This window comes from Neopsephotus bourkii, unplaced genomic scaffold (assembly GCF_033783945.1).
Source record: "Neopsephotus bourkii isolate Nb327-2 ecotype Australia unplaced genomic scaffold, CSIRO-AGI_Nbou_v1 NB_1780, whole genome shotgun sequence".
Lineage (NCBI taxonomy): Eukaryota > Metazoa > Chordata > Aves > Psittaciformes > Psittacidae > Neopsephotus > Neopsephotus bourkii.
Genome location: NW_026902254.1, coordinates 7,419,950 through 7,439,369, shown reverse-complemented (window position 1 = coordinate 7,439,369; position 19,420 = coordinate 7,419,950). Strand labels below are relative to the sequence as shown.

General features: G+C 40.1%; 1 protein-coding gene and 1 long non-coding RNA gene across 5 annotated transcripts in view; one reads left to right on the top strand and one right to left on the bottom strand.

Annotated features, from left to right (window-relative positions):
• Nucleotides 1-6,969: 6,969 nt before the first annotated feature.
• Nucleotides 6,970-10,611, top strand: LOC133226378 (uncharacterized). The gene is made up of 2 exons (XR_009729491.1): nt 6,970-7,484; nt 10,482-10,611. It is a non-coding gene; the product is annotated as an uncharacterized LOC133226378 (long non-coding RNA).
• A 4,523-nt stretch (nt 10,612-15,134) lies between these two features.
• The window catches only part of RBPJ (recombination signal binding protein for immunoglobulin kappa J region), a 143,405-nt gene continuing 139,119 nt past the window's right edge, over nt 15,135-19,420 (bottom strand). For all 4 annotated transcript variants that reach the window (XM_061379954.1, XM_061379952.1, XM_061379951.1 and 1 more), the window contains one exon: nt 15,135-19,351. In XM_061379954.1, coding sequence (XP_061235938.1) covers nt 19,036-19,351 — 316 coding nt within the window. In that variant the 3' untranslated portion in view covers nt 15,135-19,035. The remainder of the gene's footprint in view (nt 19,352-19,420) is intronic.

The window sequence follows — 19,420 nt, the reverse complement described above, 5'->3', positions numbered from 1 at the left end:
AACCAGCTTCTAATGTTACAATTGTGAATACAGGTTTTATATTTATTTTGTTTCCTCATGAAGCATTAATCCTGGAAGTACACATGTAGGTGTTGAGAGGACTCCAATAGCTACTCACCTACTTTATTTTCCCATTTTTTCATAGATGATGCACTTTTATACAATTGAGATGTACAAACTAAGAGTGTCTTCGGATTCAAGGACTGTACTTACTCCTTCCTCCATTTCTCAGGACTTTGATGAAAATGCCTTTTTTTTAACTCAGTCAAAACTTAAGGGATGTTGAGCTAAACTTCATGTTCCTGGTGGCAAAAGATACCTATTCTCAAGAGGAAATTGAAGAAAATGTAATAGCTTTGAGTAAGGATTATATGAAAGAAGAGGCTGCAATCTTTTTATTACAGCACAGGAGACAGAGTGTTAGAGAGGGTTGGTTTTTTTACAGATGTCTTGTTCTTCCATTCAGAATATGACACAGGCCAACCCAATCGCACTTCACTCAGGTGTATGTAGGTCAGCAGTTTTCTCACCCTCTGACCTCAGTTTTCCTACCCGTTTTTCTATATGCAATATTCATTTATTTTATACAGCTCCAGCTTTCTTTCCTCAGCTTTTCTCTCATCAGTTACATCCACAACATAGAAATTTGTGCCTTAGAGATGCCAGAATTTCTGTGTAGGTGCTTTATAAAAAGACCCATTTCTAGCACTACCTTTTTATTTTTCTCCTGCAATATTTGTTACGCTGCCTTGGGTACCTACCAAAGTGACAAACATGCAAAGGAAATGTTCGTGAATTGTAAAGCTCCTGCTTTGCTTGCCTAATAGCAAATCATCCCTGCTAGGAGTTATTTGTCTGCATCTCTATAGATAATTATGGCATGAAAAGTTTTCTTTGGCTTCTGATCCCAGTTGTGTCCAAAAAGCACTGATTTCAAGCTAGTGAGATGTCAGCTGTCCACTGTACTAAGGACGAGAACAAAACATCTTCATTAGCATCAGCAGGTAGCAAACATCAAGTAGGAATCATCCCCTATGGGGTAAACACCATTTAATTGACTTCCTGCTATTTTGGCAGTTATTAAAAAAATAAAATATATCTCCTGACAGAACAAAGAAATACAACTTGCAATGAGAGTTTGATTTAAAACTGTGGACAAGTAGCTCCTGTGAACATCGTACAAACACCAGTGTTACAAAACAAGCATGACACCTATAGAACCCATAGAAATGAGGGGCTGCTCGTGCTCCTGGCTTGCTCTCAGAGCCCATTTTTTAATTAAATGGACAGTGGTTCAGAGCCATGTTCTGGAACATTTAGCAACTGGCAAGAGGCCTCATTTATAACCAAGTGAAGAATGACACATGCAGGTGAAAGCATGAGGCCAACCACAATAATCAGATGACAACAGCCAAGGGAGAACTGGCCAGCCAGCTGAGAATGATGCCTTGGCTCTTTCAAACCTGCTACGGGCCTTCTAACACTGAGATCTTCAGGACTTCATAACTAAACTGGGGCAGATGCAGAGTAACCAGAGCTGCTTCCTGCTCTGAAACAGCTCAAAACTGAGTCCGCATCCCTGTGAGGGGCATCTGGCAGCATTACCATGCCTGGCTTGCTATTACCATGAAGGAATATAAGCACAGTAATGTCATCTAAGACACTCTGTCTTTCTCTCTTTGGAGTTCCTTTTTCCGGTGCCTTCCCAAAAGATGGTCCTGCCACAGTCCACTTGCAGGTAGGAAAAAACAGCACTGTGGTTATGGCCTGAAGTCAATGCATTGTGTCAGAGATGGCACAGCTGCTGCTTCTGCCAAAAACCTAACCCCTTGTAGCTTCCTAGGGTGCTAATTTAACACACCTCTGTTTATCTGATGGGGAAGGGCAGAGGTCATCACACGATGACAAGGCTGCCATGTCTTAAAGACAAGGAGCTTTTTATCTGTGCTCCAGATGTGGTCAGTGTTCAACTGAGTTAAGAAAAAAGCAGTAGTGACCAAAGCAAATTTTCAGCTATGAGACAGGTTCTCACAGTGGATTTTTAACCAGAAGAAAGTCCTGCTAGCATCAAAGTCCTCACTTCATTCGGACTGCAGATCTAGGAAAAGGATCCAGAAAACATCTCTCAGTCTCCTTGTGTTTACTGGATAGGAAACCTGTTTAAATAGGATCAAGTGACTGAAGGAAAACAATACAGTCCAGGAAAGACTGTCAGGCATAGCTGTATGTTCCCTGGTATTTTTCAAGCATTTTTTTTTTCTGTTGCATTTATTTCCTTCCTTTTTAATGAAAACTAAAAGCTGGTTGAAATTCAAAGGAAGCTCATTGAAAAGCAGTGTTTTCCACAAGACATCAAATCTTTATTAACATCCAACCTCACTCCTCTGCTGCACTAATTTGTCAAATATCCATTAAAACCCACAGAGACTTTCTTTGCTACACACCAAAGCCAAGACTGACAAGCCTCCAATTACAGAGGCTGTGTAGAGGCAGAGAGCAAGCTGCAGGTGCACAGCTTTGTCCTGTATTGCTTGTGAGATTTGAAAGAGATTAATAAGGTGGGTAGAAGAGCAAATACTTAGAAAGATGGTGACAGAAGAAAAAAGTGAACTCGATGCACTTGCAGCTGAAATGTGGCTCTGCAGAGCCCAGATGTAGGGCTGGGATGGCAATAGAAGGGAAGGAAGGTGAACAGGAAATGTTTTGGCCTTGTAGAGTCAGGGAAAAATTATAAGGAGGAGGAAAGGACAATGTGATCTGATCTGTGGATGGAAAGAATCATTGCAAACGCTTTCTGGGTTTGGACTGTCAAGAGTGCTCCCTTTATCTTCATCCCTTTTGAGAGAAACAGAAAAAGCAGCTGTGCCCTGTATGTGAAGGAGACACGTGGGCAGACATAATTTTGCCTAGGCAGCAAGATGGAAGGAAAACCCAGCTTCACTTTGTGTACAAAAGTACACAAGGGTGTGCTTTTAAGCAAGGGTAAAAGTGGAGATTTGAAAGGAAAAAATTATTCTGGAAAGAATTTCTTTTCTACAGGCTTTGCACAGGGTTTTGCTGCTGAAGGGATTCTGACAGCAAGACAGACCAGGCAAGTGGATCTGGGGTCTCAGCAGCATGCCCCAAGCCAAGAAGCCAGATGGAGAAGTGCTCTCAGGACCACAGAGAATCTGCTGCACACACTGTACTGCTTGTGAGCAGAACATTGCTCTTGTCTAGATGATGAGTTAAGGGAACATAACACTATTTTCCTCTGTCCCCAAAGCTTAATACCTCAGAACACTGTGCATTCACTGTGTATCCTACTGAGATCTCCACATCTTGTCCACCAGCCAACCCAGATCTCATCTCTGCCACCACTGGCACAGTAGGAGGTATCCTGTAAGGCTCCTATATTCCATCAGACTGAGCTAGAAGTGACAAAGGTTTCAGAAATCATAAACCCCAGCTGTGGTCAGGTAAGTAGCAAAACAAGTACTTATGTAAGCAAGGGATTATTTAAAAAAGAATCCAAAAACAGCCACAACTAACACCCTCCTCCCCCCCAGACTGTGGTGCTTGCATTTATTAGTTACCAGTAACTGAAACAGGATGCTACTTTTCACTCGCATCCTGTAAACAAACTTAAAGAGCAGTACTCTCTGCTAGGAGGAAACAGCTATTGCCTCTCCTGCCCCACCTCCAGCTCACTCTAGCTGTAGGTCCTGTGTCCTCGTTCTGCTGACTGACAGCAGCAGTCTGTTGTGTATCCCAGTGCTACCAGCTGGCTTTTCTAGACAATAATTTCCAAATCTATGTGTCTGCTTAGACTACAATGCCTTGTACATTCAATTATTCTCCTGACTCTTACCAAGAGCAACATGTTTCTAAATTAATATAAACTTACCAAAAAGCATTTTTATAACTGATTCATGTTGCATCTGCTTTTCCTCCAAATTTAGCTTGAATAATGCTTTCTAATCTACCACTACATAAAACAAACTGAAGAACCTTGCTATTATTTCCATGCGCCTGTGGACTCAAACGCAGCCATCTGTGCAACTTCAGGCTCTGCTTCTGAGCCAAGAATTGTTATTTACGTACGCCTGTCCTTGGTCCTCTCTGGAGGAACATATTTGTGCAAGTGCTTTTGAGTACATTTCTTGGTCTGTGAGACTCCCTCCACCTGTGCAATCAGTTATCTCAGACAGCAGTCACGAGGGCTTCTGAAGAACGGACACTTGGGAACACCTGCTTTTCAGTTACACAATCAAGTAACTATACCCACTTTTCCTTGTTTCCTTTTTTATACTGCAAAATTTCACATTTGCCTTGACTTCCCTTTACTTTGTTTCCTAGCTTTAATATGAACCTTTCCCTTTCACCTCCCCTGACTGATCTCTTCATTCTAGCAATTCCCATTGTCCACATGAAGTGTGTCAGACCTAACGCTGTCACACACAGATCACCAACACAAATAGATCTTCTAGATTTCACTTTTCACAGTACATTTCAAGGACTGCCAGCACATACTCATCTATTGTTACAGGAGGTGCAGCAAGGTGAGAGTGGATTAAAGCTTTTGGCACCTGGTGAAACAGGAGCAGAATTTTCAGGCCACTGAATGAGTACATAGATTGTGTCTGTACTGAAGTAAGAGGAAATTAGTTTAAAATACAGACATTTAAATGTCTTTTGGCCTGGGTAAGTGGACCTGCAACAGAAATCTTCAGAAAGGGATAAATCTTGCAAGAAATGGTCTCAACAAAGGTGCAGAATACCTGAGGTACTGCTGATGACATGGAAACCCCTTATACTCCATTAGCTACTTCTGCTTCAAACCCAGCCTGGGGTCAGTCCCATCTAATCCTGTTTGTTCCCAAACAGCAGCTGTTACGAACAATTTTGGGCTTACATTTGCAGAATCTGTTGTCCTCCATGAGAGTTTATCTGGGTAAGGATGTCAGAAAAAGCACAACTTCCCTTTCCTCTGGGTATATGAAATAAGATTGTATATTTAAGTGTTTGTTCCTACTGGTCTTAAATACATCAGCCCAGAATCCTATACTCAGCTGTATCCAGTGGGACTTCTGACCACAAACACTGATTTCTGGGGTGGTGTGGGGCTCAGAAGGCCACTGATGTAGTCTCCATGAGGCCCAAAGTGCAGGCATTTATTATTTCATTTTTTCAGGTTATTTTTAGCAGATAGAACAGTTTTAGTGTTGTAGTAAGGTGCTGGAGGGTTTGTAGCAGTTAGAAGGCAACAATCCTTCTTTCACCTTTCTAATGAATTGCAATTTTAGCTCTGCCTGTCAGATGAGATTCCTGCATCATTCCATTCAAAAGCTCAGCTGATTCAGCTGACTGATTTAGATGGCTTGGCAAGTAGAAACCCAGCATAGTGGCATACTTCTCATCAAACAGCCAGCAGGATTTTTCTGGACAGCAGCTACAGTTTAAATTCTAGTAGCCCCCAGTTTCCCTTGAACACAAATCCATTCTTATCCCTTCCATTTTTGCTTATGGTCTGCTGTGCCTAGACCCTTATCAAGCACCTAGAGTACTAAAGGTGACAGCTCAGTTAACATCACTTCGCTTTTCATTTGTGCTCACCAAATCATTCATATTACTCTGTCTCGGGGATATAATTCACTCCTTGAAGAACTCTGCAGTTAAACTTCAGCCGAGAAGTTCAGTGAAGTGAGAGTTCATCAGGAGCTTTCCTATAAAACTGTCTGCTCAAAGAACTTTTGATGGAGATGAGGCACACTGCGTGAACCCTTTTTGGCAGGGAGAAAGCTTCTCTAATCCAAGACAGAATTTCTGATTTAAGACGAGAAGGGAGCAGGTTTTAGTTCTTTCTGTTCTTGGTTCGGAAAAAGGATTTAAACCTCAGCTTGCCCTACTCCAGGTGAAACGAACCCACTGAAAGGTTACATGGAAAACAGACTTTACAGCCTCTCTGGGCAGGGGTTTTATCAATGCCTATAAACTATTCTTAACTGGAAAACCAGGGAAAACAGATTAGAAAACTCTAGAGAAACTGTTACTGTACTTCAGTGAGATGCAAGACAGTTACTCATGTCCCAGCTCTGCATGCAAAGCAAGTAACTTGACCAGATTTTATTTATTCTTTTTTTACCCTTTTCTATTTCTTAAAAAACTTGCTCTGTGTGGCTCTGAAATACATCAAATTGCTTAAGATTACGTAAATTCAAGATGGTTTCCACTCGGACAGCATACACACCCAAGCTGTCCTAGGAGGTATCATGCATATGAATTGGTATTTTGTACCTGAGCTCTTGGCTGTTTACCAATGACAGTAAATGAATTGCTGGAGAACAACAGATTGTAACTCAGTTCTGCTCAAGTCCAACAGCTGAACGCACTGCTATTACCATTCATCTCTTATTTGATTTTTCCCATTTTACATTGTTAGGTTTTAGAATAAAATGATTCATATAAGTCCTGGCTATCAAGGAGACACCTCAGCTGGTACTCAGTGGAAGGGTTTCATGTGTCATCATTCCTCCTTCTGAGTCAGCAGCACTGTTGGCCAGTGGAACAAACCCCTAACAGCATCTCCTCTTGGCCTATATGACAAGTAATACTCTCACTTTCGTAATGGCTGCATACATTACATGACTCATAACTCCCATCAGCCCTGAAATTTCCAGCAGCCTTGCTTAAAAGCTGGCATTTGCTTTTACTGTTAGCTCTCTCCTTCCATCTTATGTAATAATTTGGCAGTACTTACGTTTTACTTATGGTCTAAACTCTTTTTTATTCACCCTCATCTCAAACCTGGGCAAATGTCCTTTACATCAGGATATTACTGCATTGGAACTGTGAGTTTCCTGAATCAGAAAAATGAAAAGTGTCCAATTTGCATTGAACATGCCATAGGGCTTTTGCAGAGAACACTTCACTAGCTGTGAACACTAGCTGGCTAGCTAGAGGAAAAAAAACCCATCATTTTTAAAAGAAATGCTTCCATATATATCAAATTAAACTGAAAAACAAGATAAACATCAATATTGTTTGTGTTCACTCTAATATGACCAGCTGCAAACAATTCACTTGTTAAAACAGAATGAAAGTACAGGTAAGAGAAAGAGAAGTTACATTGTAAAATAACGTGAAACTGGTTAATAATTTTTTCTCAGATCCCAACAGATGAATAGCAAAACTCTGCCCATATTTCACAAATGTGTCCTCAAGGTAGCTGGGGGAACAAGCTGCAAACAGAGGTTCACACGTAATTTTTAAAAGCTATGACTGCACAACACATTTAAATATTCTTCTTGCTCTGAAGACAATCCCATGAAGGTGGTAAGCCTAGTTTATTGTTTCACCATCCTCATGTCCAGGGAGGGGAAATGCACTTTTTTGCTTCCTATTTTAACACATTTATATTGGTAGCTGATAGCTATTTTCTCCAAGTTTACCTGTCCCATGACAGTAAGAAGATGTGCAAAAGCAGAATTTTATCAAAATTTATAGTATAGAATCATAGAATAGTTAGGGTTGGAAAGGACCTTAGTATCGCCTAGTTTCAAGCCCCCTGCCATGGGCAGGGACACCTTACACTAAACCATCTCACCCAAGGCTTCATCCAACCAGGCCTTGAACACTGCCAGGGATGGAGCATTCACAACCTCCCTGGGCAAACCATTCCAGTGCCTCACCACCCTAACAGTAAAAAACTACTTCCTTATATCCAATCTAAACTTCCCCTGTTTAAGTTTGAACCCGTTACCCCTTGTCCTATCACTACAGTCCCTAATGAAGAGTCCATCCCCAGCATCCTTATCTGCCCCCTTCAGATACTAGAAGGCTGCTATGAGGTCTACACGCAGCCTTCTCTTCTCCAGGCTGAACAGCCCCAACGTTCTCAGCCGATCTTCATATGGGAGGTGCTCCAGTCCCCTGATCATCCTTGTGGCCCTCCTCTGGACTTGCTCCAACAGTTCCATGTCCTTTTTATGTTGAGGACACCAGAACTGTACACAATACTCCAGGTGAGGTCTCACGAGAGCAGAGTAGAAGGAAGGGCCAGGATCACCTCCTTCGACCTGCTGGTCACGCTCCTTTTGATGCAGCCCAGGATACAGTTGGCTTTCTGGGCTGCAACAACACACTGAAGCCGGCTCATGTTCATTTTCTCATTGACCAGCACCGCCAAGTCCTTTTCCTCAGGGCTGCTCTGGATCTCTTCTCTGCCCAGCCTGTAGCTGTGCCTGGGATTGCTCCAACCCAGGTGTAGGACCTTGCACTTGGCATGGTTAAACTTCATGAGGTTGGCATCAGCCCACCTCACAAGCGTGTCAAGGTCCCTCTGGATGGCATTCCTTCCCTCCAGTGCATCAAACGAACCACACAGCTTGGTGTCATCGGCAAACTTGCTGAGGGAGCACTCAATCCCACTGTCCATGTCAGCGACAAAGATGTTGAACAAGACCGGTCTCAACACCAATCCCTGAGAGGCACCACTCGTTACTGGTCTCCAGCTGGACACTGAGCCATTGACCACAACTCTTTGTGTGCGGCCATCCAGCCAGTTCTTTATCCACTGAGTGGTCCATTCATCAAATTGATGTCCCTCCAATTTAGAGACAAGGATGTCGTGTGGGACAGCGTCGAACACTTTGCACAAGTCCAGGTAGATGACATCAACTGCTCTATCCCTGTCCGTCAGTTCCGTAGCCCCATCATAGAAGGTCATCAAATTGGTCAGGAGGGATTTCCCCTTAGTGAAGCCATGCTGGCTGTCACCAAGCACCTTGTTGATTTTCATGTGCCTTAGCATGCCTTCCAGGAGAATCTGCTCCAAGATTTTGCCAGGCACAGGGGTGAGATTGACTGGTCTGTAATTCCCCGGGTCATCCGTTTTACCCTTCTTGAAAATGGGGGTTATATTTCCCTTTTTTCCAGTCGTCAGGAACTTCTCCTGACTGCCATGATTTTTCAAATATGATGGCCAGCGGCTTAGCAACTTCATTTGCCAGCTCCTTCAGGACCCGCGGATGGATTTCATCAGGACCCATGGACTTGTGTACGTTCAGATTTTTAAGATGGTCTCCAGCCAGATCCTCTCCTACAGTGGGCTTACGGTCTTCATTCTCACAGTCCCTGCATCTGCCTTCCAAAGTCTTGGGTGGTGCGGTCAGAGCCTTTGCCAGTGAAGACTGAGGCAAAAAAGTCAGTAAGAACCTCAGTTTTCTCCAAATCCAGGGTAGCCAGTCCTCCCGAGAGCTTCTGGAGGGGGCCTACATTGTCCCTAGTCTGTTTTTTGTTTGCAGTGTACCTATAGAATCCCTTCCTGTTATTCTTAACATCCCTAGCCAAGTTTAATTCTAACTGGGCCTTAGGTTTCCTAACCTGGTCCCTAACTTCCCGGACAACATCCCTGTACTCTTCCCAGGCAGCCTGTCCTTGCTTCCACCTTTTATAAGCCTCTTTTTTCCCCTCAGAGTTTCCTCAGCAGCTCCTTATTCATCCAAGGAGGTCTCCTGGCCCTCCTGCTGCACTTCCTTCTAGTTAGGATGCAACACTCCTGAACTTGTAGCAGGTTATCTTTGAATATCAACCAAGAGTCTTGGGCCCCCCTGCCCTCTAGGGCTATATCCCATGGAACCTTACTAAGCAGGTTCCTGAAGAGGCCAAAGTCTGCTCTCTTGCAGTCCTCCAGGGCAGTGAGCTTGCTGCACGCTCCTCTCACTGTCCTGAGGATCTCAAATTCGACCATCTCGTGATTGCTGCAACCAAGGCTGACCTGAAGCATCACATTTCCAACCAGCCCTTCCCTGTTGGTGAGCACGAGGTCAAGCATGGCACCTCTCCTTGTTGGTTCCTCTATTACTTGCAGAAGGAAGTTGTCTTCCACACAATCGAGGAACCTCCTGGATTGCTTGTGCCGGGCCGTACCATCATTCCAACAGATGTCAGGGTGGTTGAAGTCCCCCATGAGAACAAGGGCCTGTGAGCGTGAGGCTTTTCTTATCTGTCTGCAGAGTGCTTCATCCGCAGGTTCTTCTTAATCAGGTGGTCTATAACAGATCCCCACAGTAATGTCTCCCATCGCTGTTTTCCCTTTAACCCTGCCCCACAAACTCTCTGCTAACTGCTCACCTGTCCCCAGACAGTTCCATACTCTCCAGCCTATCCCTAACATAAGCAGGAACTACCCCACTCCGCCTGCCAGGCCTGTCTTTTCTAAAGAGTCTGTAACCTTCCATTCCAACACTTCAGTCATAGGAGCCATCCCACCATGTTTCTGTGATGCCTATTATATCATACCCCCATAGATGTGCACACATCTCTAATTCCTCTTGTTTGTTCCCCATGCTATGGGTGTTTGTATAGAGGCATCTGAGCCAAGCTCCAAATGAAGCTGGCTCATTGGCTGAAGCAGCTGGAATATCTCTACATTGCTCCGAGCATTTATTATAGGTGCTGGCAACTGACTGGATGTTGGGATGGAATGATGCTCCCGTCAGATTTAAATCTCTGAATTTTAAAGTAGTCCAGGATATAAAAACACCCAGCTCATAAATTTTTAGAATGAAATACAGTTGCCTCATGATAGCTCAAGAGCCAACGTATCTGAAGGTAGAACATAAACCAACACATAAAAAATCATGTAACATTTTTTCTTTGACTAAATAGCATAAAATTAACTTGAATAATGAACCAGTAGGTAGAAAGTGCAGATGCATTTGAGAGCTTAAACACTCACCAACTGCATTTATACCCCCAAAATCAGGAAAAGTATTTTCCTTATTCACATTACTTGTAAATTAAATAAATAATAAACTTTTTTTTTTCAGACTGCTGTTCCATTTCTATGTCTACTGAACCTCCAAGGTAAAGCCCTTCACCAAGAATTGATTTAGAAGTCTAAAACTTTCTGAATGTAAGGAACTGGGAAAATGACATAAACATCAGTCTCACAACTGAGATCACATCAAGCAGCGTCCAAAACCCTGACAGCTCCTTAAACCCTGGCATGTTGTAAAAAGCAGTATGGAGCAGTAAAAGGACTGTCAAAACAGATACACATGCCCACACAGAGGTTAATCCACATCAGGCCCTTCAGAAATCATTTAATAACTAAGCAGTGATCTGCACAGCACTGCCACAAAGTGTTTTCATTTGGAAAAAAAAAAAAACCTAAACTCCTTCTTTAACTGGAATTTTGTTACAGTTGCCTACTTTGTCAACAAAAGATTTTAAGGTTTTTGTGGTTTTTAATTGTTTTGCAAGATATTCTGCTTTGTATTGCTGCAGGCTATAAGACTGTGCCACCTTAGCAAGTATACTTGATCACATCACTTAAATTGTCAAACAAATCAGGCTCTACCACCCATAAAATCTGATCAGGCTGAAGAAACAATGGGAATGCTGACTTTCTTCTCTCAAAAGAAGAAAGTAGATGCTGTGTCAGAAACTGCATTGACTTCAAGAGGTAAATCTGCAGTTGCCTTGTCTATATGTCAAGGTGCTTGTTTCTTCAGTCTTGCAAAGAACTCCACAAAACTAAGTTAAATAGCATGAGAAATTTGAAATCCTTGCTTTCAAAGGCAAAGCACAGAAACACCTTTCATTAGGACCAAGATACAATTACATCTAAAGAATCAGGTATAGCATTTCTTAACCTAATGATTTCTTACATGTTAAAATATAATAATCTTGGTGAATCACATTTCTTGTGAATTCCCAATTATGTTATTTAGGGCAGTACATTACCATGAATCCTCTATTTGCCCTTTGCCAATTTCCACAAAGCAAGACTGTCAGCAGTGAGAGAACTGAAATGGAATTTGAAACATACCTAATTGAAAAGAAAACCAAAATAAACCAAAATAGAAAAAATTACTAGAATAGGAAAAAGACATAATTTAAGACATCAAAATAACAGATTACTGGGAACAAAAACAAAAGATGGAAGCTAACAAGATACAGACTGACCATTTGTGTCTGCAGTTTGTATCTCTATGGTGCTGCATGAGATGTGCCTATGCAGGTAAAGAAATATTTAGAGTTCACACTGAACTAACAGTGCAATCACATGCACATACAGAAGTATCACATAAAGTTATCCAGATGAAGACCAAAACCCCAAGTTTGAAGTTACTGCTGTCATGCTTGCCATGTGTAATGAAGACAGCAGCGTGGATCTCAGGATCACATCCATTTCAAAGCACAGATACCTTGGCTGGATTAGTTCTAAACATTTTACATAGAAATTATCAGAATTATCAAAATCAAGAAGAAACACTAGAACACACTGACTCAAAAAAAAAAAAAGTCACTGGGCTCAAACCAGAATTAAACTCACTCGGAGCTTTTAAGGACTACTTAAATGTTTGTGACCAGTTGGTTATTAGACAATTTCCAGGCAGAAAACACACTATGCACAGTTCAGTGCTTCTACCTTTTATGTATTTGTATTCTTGAAGCAGAACTATGAAGGTTTTAAAAATATGCTGATGATATGGTCTGTAAGGCTGTGGTTTCTGTAATGAAATCCTTCCTTCTGTACAGGATAGCCAATGAAGAACAATTTATTATAAATATCTTAAAGTATGGGTATAGCAATGAACAAATGAATGCAGCTGCTATTATTTATTTGTATGTCAAAGGCCTCAAAGTCAAGTCACTCAGGAGAAGCTGAAGTAGAAAGTAAGAGATGGAGGCAGGGCACAGAATTAGCTCAAATGGTAAAAGGTCCCATCTTGCTTGAGAAACATGCCTGTGGGAATTTGCAGATGTGAAAAAGGCCAAATTTCCCAATGAACAAATTGGCAAGTAGAACAATGGTATTTTAGTTAAAAGCGGAGATGATTTTAAGGTTTTAATGAACACAGGTGATGGGGCAACATGACAAGAAATATAATTAAAAGGTGAGTAATAAGCAAAGAATTTCTACATTCAGATGAAGACTCCTTTGTATAGTTCCAAATTACATGTGTCATCTTCAGATGAAGACCTGCAGATCACTAAGGCCAGGTCTGCAGAAACTTCCATTCAACTTATCTACAATCAGCCTAAAAAACAACGAACATTTCTTTCTCCCCCATCCCACAGCACAACAGCAGAAACATCAGAGATGACAGCATTTAGTCTCACAAGTTAATAGCTCACCTTAGCTAACACCAACTCAGTTCTCCTAAATTATGCAGCAAAATTTACACATTCAGAGAAAAACTAGAAACTAATTAAGGATCTGGAAAAGTTCCCTTACATGAAAAGTAAGGGAACTGAGACAAGAATACAAAGGCAATAGCACACGGAAAAGGCGACAGCAAGCTTTTAACCATCGTTTTCCTTACTTGAAGATGACGCAGGATCTGAAAGCTGTGAAAATTCAGGCGGCTTTATCAGATCTTGTTCTGACAGCAGTTAGCTTGCAAGTTTGCTGAAGACTTCCTCAACTTATCTTTAGCATACATAATTAATGCTAATATTCAATACAAAAAAATTGATAAAATACTTGAGAAAATAAGTAATACCAGCTAATTCTCAATGCTTTTGGCCTCACACTAAGAATGTGCTCCTGGGCATCAGAACTAAATATCCTTTATGGACACACTAACTGAGCACATACAGGTCGTTTCTATCCTTCTCATAATCAGAGCAACTCCAATCTACACAGGGCACTGAGAAATGTAAACTACCTGTTCCAGTTCTGTAATTCTGAATGCTCGTGAAATAGCATATATCGCATGTAATGCTCCAAATGAATCCTCTCCCGTAGCCAAATAATTTCACACCATTCTCCTTTTAATCCTCTACTCTGGATTTTAACAGTATTTATTATCGAGTCTGTTTACACAGCTAAATGCCAAGGTTAAGATTAAGAGATTTTTTTCTATCCATAGTTCTTCACCTAAGACCAGCACCATCCCATGTAGTTTCTTATGTACCAACACTAAAGTTTAGCAATTGACCATTCTGTCTGCCAAAACCTCAGATCCAATTCCCATTTTGTTCTAGAAGAATCAATTTATCATTCCTGAAACAGACTGCAAGAGTCCTTGCAAAATAATTTTAAGAAGTAATCTGCTCATACTGTCCCTGTTTCAAACAGCAGAAGCTCTACGAGAGTTTTGTTTACGGCTACGTTATGTGTCCTAATAACAATGGCATTCACCTCTGCAGATGCCTCAATAAAATATGCTTCTTTTAGTCAAATGATCTATGTATTCCAAAGACACCTCTCTTGCTCTCACCACACTTTCTTAACAACCACTTCTGGTCCCTTCACAGTCTTATGGATAAACCAGTGATTTTTGGATTAGTTTCACACAAAACTAGTACTGGTAGGTTTTCTGTCATTCCAGATTCTCTCTGTGTCCACATCCCATCTCAGAAACTTTTTTCAAGTGACTGCGTCACCTGTGCTTACAAACTAAAAGAGTGCATAATTTCAAGCTCCTTATGGGCCTATTAGAGTATTCTGTCAAAGAAAGAAACAAACTAGCTTGCTAATTTTCTACTTCTAATTATTAGCCAACTGAAATAAATAACAGACAGCCTGCAGCTAAGGATGAAAACAAGTCAGGTATACTAGTTACAATGATAAAGTAGCTAAACAATTAAAGAGTTTGGTGGTTTTTTCCTTACTTAATAAATAACAAAAAAGTGAACCAGTTATTGGTTTGGTTTCGGCTTTCAGTTGTTTTTTTGTTGTGTTTTTTTTTTGTTGTTGTTGTTACATTATGGAAATAAATGGTTTCTTATCTAACTCCAGTAATAATACAAGCAATAACGAAACCGATTTAGATTTTTGGGTGGACATTCCATATCTCGTTTAAGTGGAGTCCAGTGTGCATAGCCTCAAAACTAGTGATGACTTTTCCACTCCTGGCTTGGTTTTCTTTTGTGGTGCTCTGGCTCCATAGATGGCCTCACTGTTTGTTCAAATAAGAAAATAAAAACCATATTCCTTGGTTAACATTGAAAAAATCCACAAAAATGTGGCAAGCTTCAACACCTGATCAAATCATATCTACTTTTAAATCACTATACAGATGTTCAATTACATTTTTCACATCAACAGTAACATGGCATTTTCTCTTTAGGGAAAAAAAATGAAATCCAATACTATATGCACATACACACACACAGAGTACACTTGACAAAAACACTTATGTGGTTTACATTTCACTTTTATTTAATCCTCAAAACTGCCCATATTGCAGGGTTTTTCTTGATGAAATATGGAACTGAGCAATTAATTCTACAAAATTATGGTAAAAACTTGCTCATTTTTCTACCTTATTGCTAAGAAACTTTACAGGTGCACAGTTTGTAAAAATAACCCTTTTAAGACTGAATGTATACACATGCTACAGGATTTAGAAATAAGTCATTAGCATAGCACCTCCAGATGCGGCAAATGCGGTGCTGAACACGGCATGTTTACAAAGTTAGAACTGCTCATTTAATTTACAGCATCTAAAGGGAAGAAGTCGTTCAGTCCTAAAAGGGTTAAGTAGAAACCCTAATATACTTCTTTTTCTAACAAAGCTGCCACTCAATCCCACAGTACAGTGCTTGAAAACAAAGTCAAAAGTCTGGCACAGGAAAGTATACACATTTGTTCAGTACTCATAAACACAGCTGCTTTTGAAAGGAAGTAAATAATATGGTTAATAATTGAAGAGCATCTTAGTTTCAAGATGGAGTCATTCAATGGAGTCATTCAATCAACAAGTGGGTAGCTTACTTCCAATAGATAATTTGCTTCACTTGGCATTAAGATTTTGTATATGGGGAATTCTCTGATTTATGTCTTGAGTTCATGTCTTTTCAGGTAACCATTCTGATCTTACAAGTCTGTGCAATGAAAAGAAGTACAGAATACCATTATTACACAGTTGTGGGATGCCCTCGGGCAAATAATTAGGAAAAACAGCAGCAGCAGTTTATTAAAGACTATGCTAGTGTTGAATTCTGAAATGCAGTTCCAAACAAAAGAAAGTAAGAAAAAGGCATTGCTAAATTTGAGCACTTAATATGCTTTTTATGCTTTTTCTTCCTATAGTTGGAACTAAACAACATTCTGAACACAGACTCAATTTCTATGTATACAGAATTAACAGCAGACTTAACACAGCTAGACTTGAACAGTTATAATAGTTTCATACTGAAACATTCTAAACGTAGTTTTATCAAAATCTTGAGATATTGTTAATAGCATGAAAATTGATTAACAGCTCACAAGGCCAATAAATGTAACAATATCACCCCACAGGAAAAAGTTCAGGAAGATAATATATCTGAACTACCAGACATCTTAACGACAGTAAAGACCTGGAAGACCATTTCTGTACTACTGAATAACTACTGGCAACAACAGAGCCACAAGCCCACGGGTAAAATGGGGTTTAAAATGATCCTGTAAGCAGAACTTCAATAGTCTCTTTTTTTTCACCCACTTCGCTGTAGTGTGTAGAACACCAAATATTAGGCTAAGTCATTAGGTTCTTTACAAGTCAAGGAATATTGCATCTACTGGGCAAAATTACTGTAAGTACAGAAACTGAATATAAAAAGTATTGCATTTATATGTAAAAATTTTAAAATAATGAGTATAAAAGCACGTGTCAAGTTCTGAAAAGCATTTTAAATAGTCTTTGAAGGTTAAAAGGCTTGTTATGGTTTGTCTACCATGTGTATATTGCGGTTTCTTCTTGAATACCCTCTGAATCTGATATACATTTATCACTTATTTTAATTCTCAGTCTAACTGGTGATGAAAATCTGTGGCTCTTGAATTAAGCCGTATTGTAAGATACTTCTGTGCTTCTAACAAAAACACTGTGAAATGATTCCTGCTACAACACAATTAAAACAAAGTTTTATAGCACTCACAAAGGTAAACAGATTTGCAAGTAAATGCCAGTAAACAGTTTAAAACAGAGATAAGGCCACAATGAATTCTGCCCTTGGTCACTGAAGCGGAGATGAGGTGAGGCAGTATTCACTAGTGCTAAGAACCAGCATTGCGACTACGTCATGGGAAGAAATTTTGTCATACAGAATACCAAATATGAAGGCCTGTGGTAGAATACAAGCACATTTTCAAAGGACAGTGGCACCGATTTTACTATTAGCTAAATACGCTTTATAATCAATTTCTTCCTTTAACCACATTGTTTCACATATACAACAGAGCACTAAAGCAAACAAGTAGAACGGAGCACAGAGTACACAAATATGGCGCAGAGACAATGCTTTAAAATGGTGGTGGGTGTTGAAATTGGAATAAGTGGTCAGAAATAAAAACCCTATGAAAACGGTCAACAGATAAGCTTGTAAGCAACACACTGTAGGAAGCCACAGGTTCACATTTACACAGCAGTTGTGACTCTTGCTTCAGAGTATGGAAAAGGCTGAACACAGCACAAAATTTGTATTTTGGCTTTTAAAAAGGAAGATCACACTATCAGAACTTGTCCTAAGAGTCTATGCCTAGTTCTGTGACTACAAAGGAACTACTGGGGTATACTTTCAAATACAAATGAGGCAGGCAGGTCTACAAGGAGGGACAAAAACATGGCAAAGTCAAAATGAAAAACAAATGCAACAACCAACAAAGTCAAAGTGCAAATGAGCCTTGAATTTATGATGGAGAGAAGACTTGAATGCTGCATAAGCTGTTGGCAGGGAAAGAGAAACCCACAGGAAATAAGGATGGAGGGAGTTAACATCTTCATAGTGCTTTTATGGTTTTCTATTTGCCCATTTCTAAGTAATAAAATTTACTTCTAGTTATTATGGTATGATCACTTCACAATGAAAGCACGTTCTCAATACAAGTGTTACACCAAAGTCTGGCCTAATTTACTGAACAGTATGAAGAAAAACATGCTTGTTGTGATTCTCAAATGATGAAGGGCATCACCTACCGATCCCATTTGTAGCACATATTTCTCATGGTACTTTAGTTACATGCCAACAAGACAGAAGACATGCTGCCAAATGAAGTTATTGGGAACATTCCACTTTTGAAATAAAACATTTAACTTACACTTAATACAAATTATGTACAAGATTAGAAAAACCTGAACAGATCCTGAAACATTTTCAGATGTACTATGACTGAGCAAGGAAGAGGGGGGTGTAACCCAGTAACAACTCTTCAAAAACACCAACGTATGCCTGTGACATGAACAATCATTAATATGACTGCTTGAGATGCCACTTTTAAAAAAACTCACGTAATGTTAGAACCTCATGAATTATCACTATAAATACGTATTTAAAAAAGGAAAACAGAAATAACTATTAACAATGACTGAAAACAGAGCACTAAAGTTAACATACATTGCATGTATTGCAGGCAAGGCAGAGGCATTTTTTAAAGCTTTTGCACAGACTTCATATAATCTTAAAAAAAATATGCTGGCCTTTACAAGGTTCTACTTGCTGAAATAAAAAACAATTTCAGTTCATAAAAAGTCACAAGACTTCAGTTTAAAAAAAGGAACAGTTCCAGCCACAGACCAAAAATATATATATTTTTTTTAAAACTGGAAGAGTATGGTAATTAGATTATACAAGCATGGTCAGGCTTGGAACCTGAATATACTTCAGAGCAAAAGCTCAGAGGAAAAAAAAATATAAACTATTTGGTAACAAAAGTGTACTATATGTTGTGATACAAAAAAGGTATGGTGAAAATGTACCTTTTATACTAAAGCTTATACAAGTTCCTTGGTCCATAAAAACTATGTTGTGTTCATGTTTTCTAGTTTGCTCAACATGTATCCCAGCCACATTTTTTGTTTCTTGCCCATTAAAAAAAAACAGCTGAAAAATAGATTTTCAATAAAGTTCTTATGTTTCCGGTGGTGGTGGTGGTGGTTGTTTTTTTTTTTTTTTATTGTGGCTTCTGTATTTAAGATCAGCACTTGCAGGTAACAAGGTTCAAATAACATCACCTAAAATGGAAAGGTGTTTTCCCATGAAACCACAAAAATTGTTCAGTTCTCTTGAATGTAGCACTCAAAAGTCAGTTAAAGTCCAGACAAACTACAGTAGTTAGGAAACTACAGTTGCTGTAGATGATGTGACATTGGTTGGATTTGTGCTGACATTTGTGTAACTTCCCTCGCTGTTTGTATTTGTTTCACTGGAAGCCATGAGGCTTGAGTTGGCTCTGAGGATTGCTCCAGCAGCACTGCAGTGTGGTCGTGGCCCTGGTTCTGGTGTGTACGTAAAGGTAAGGCTGGTGGAGTAAATTATGCCATCGTTACGGACCAAAGTTACTGGAACCTGGACTGGCTGACGGACCCACCTCCAGCCCTCTCGAAATGCAGAAATGTCTGGAACAACACACAGCATACTCTCTGCACACCTGGAAAACAAGAGAGTCAACTGAGCACAATAAAACTTAGAGAACAGATCAGAATAGTACAGCTGGATG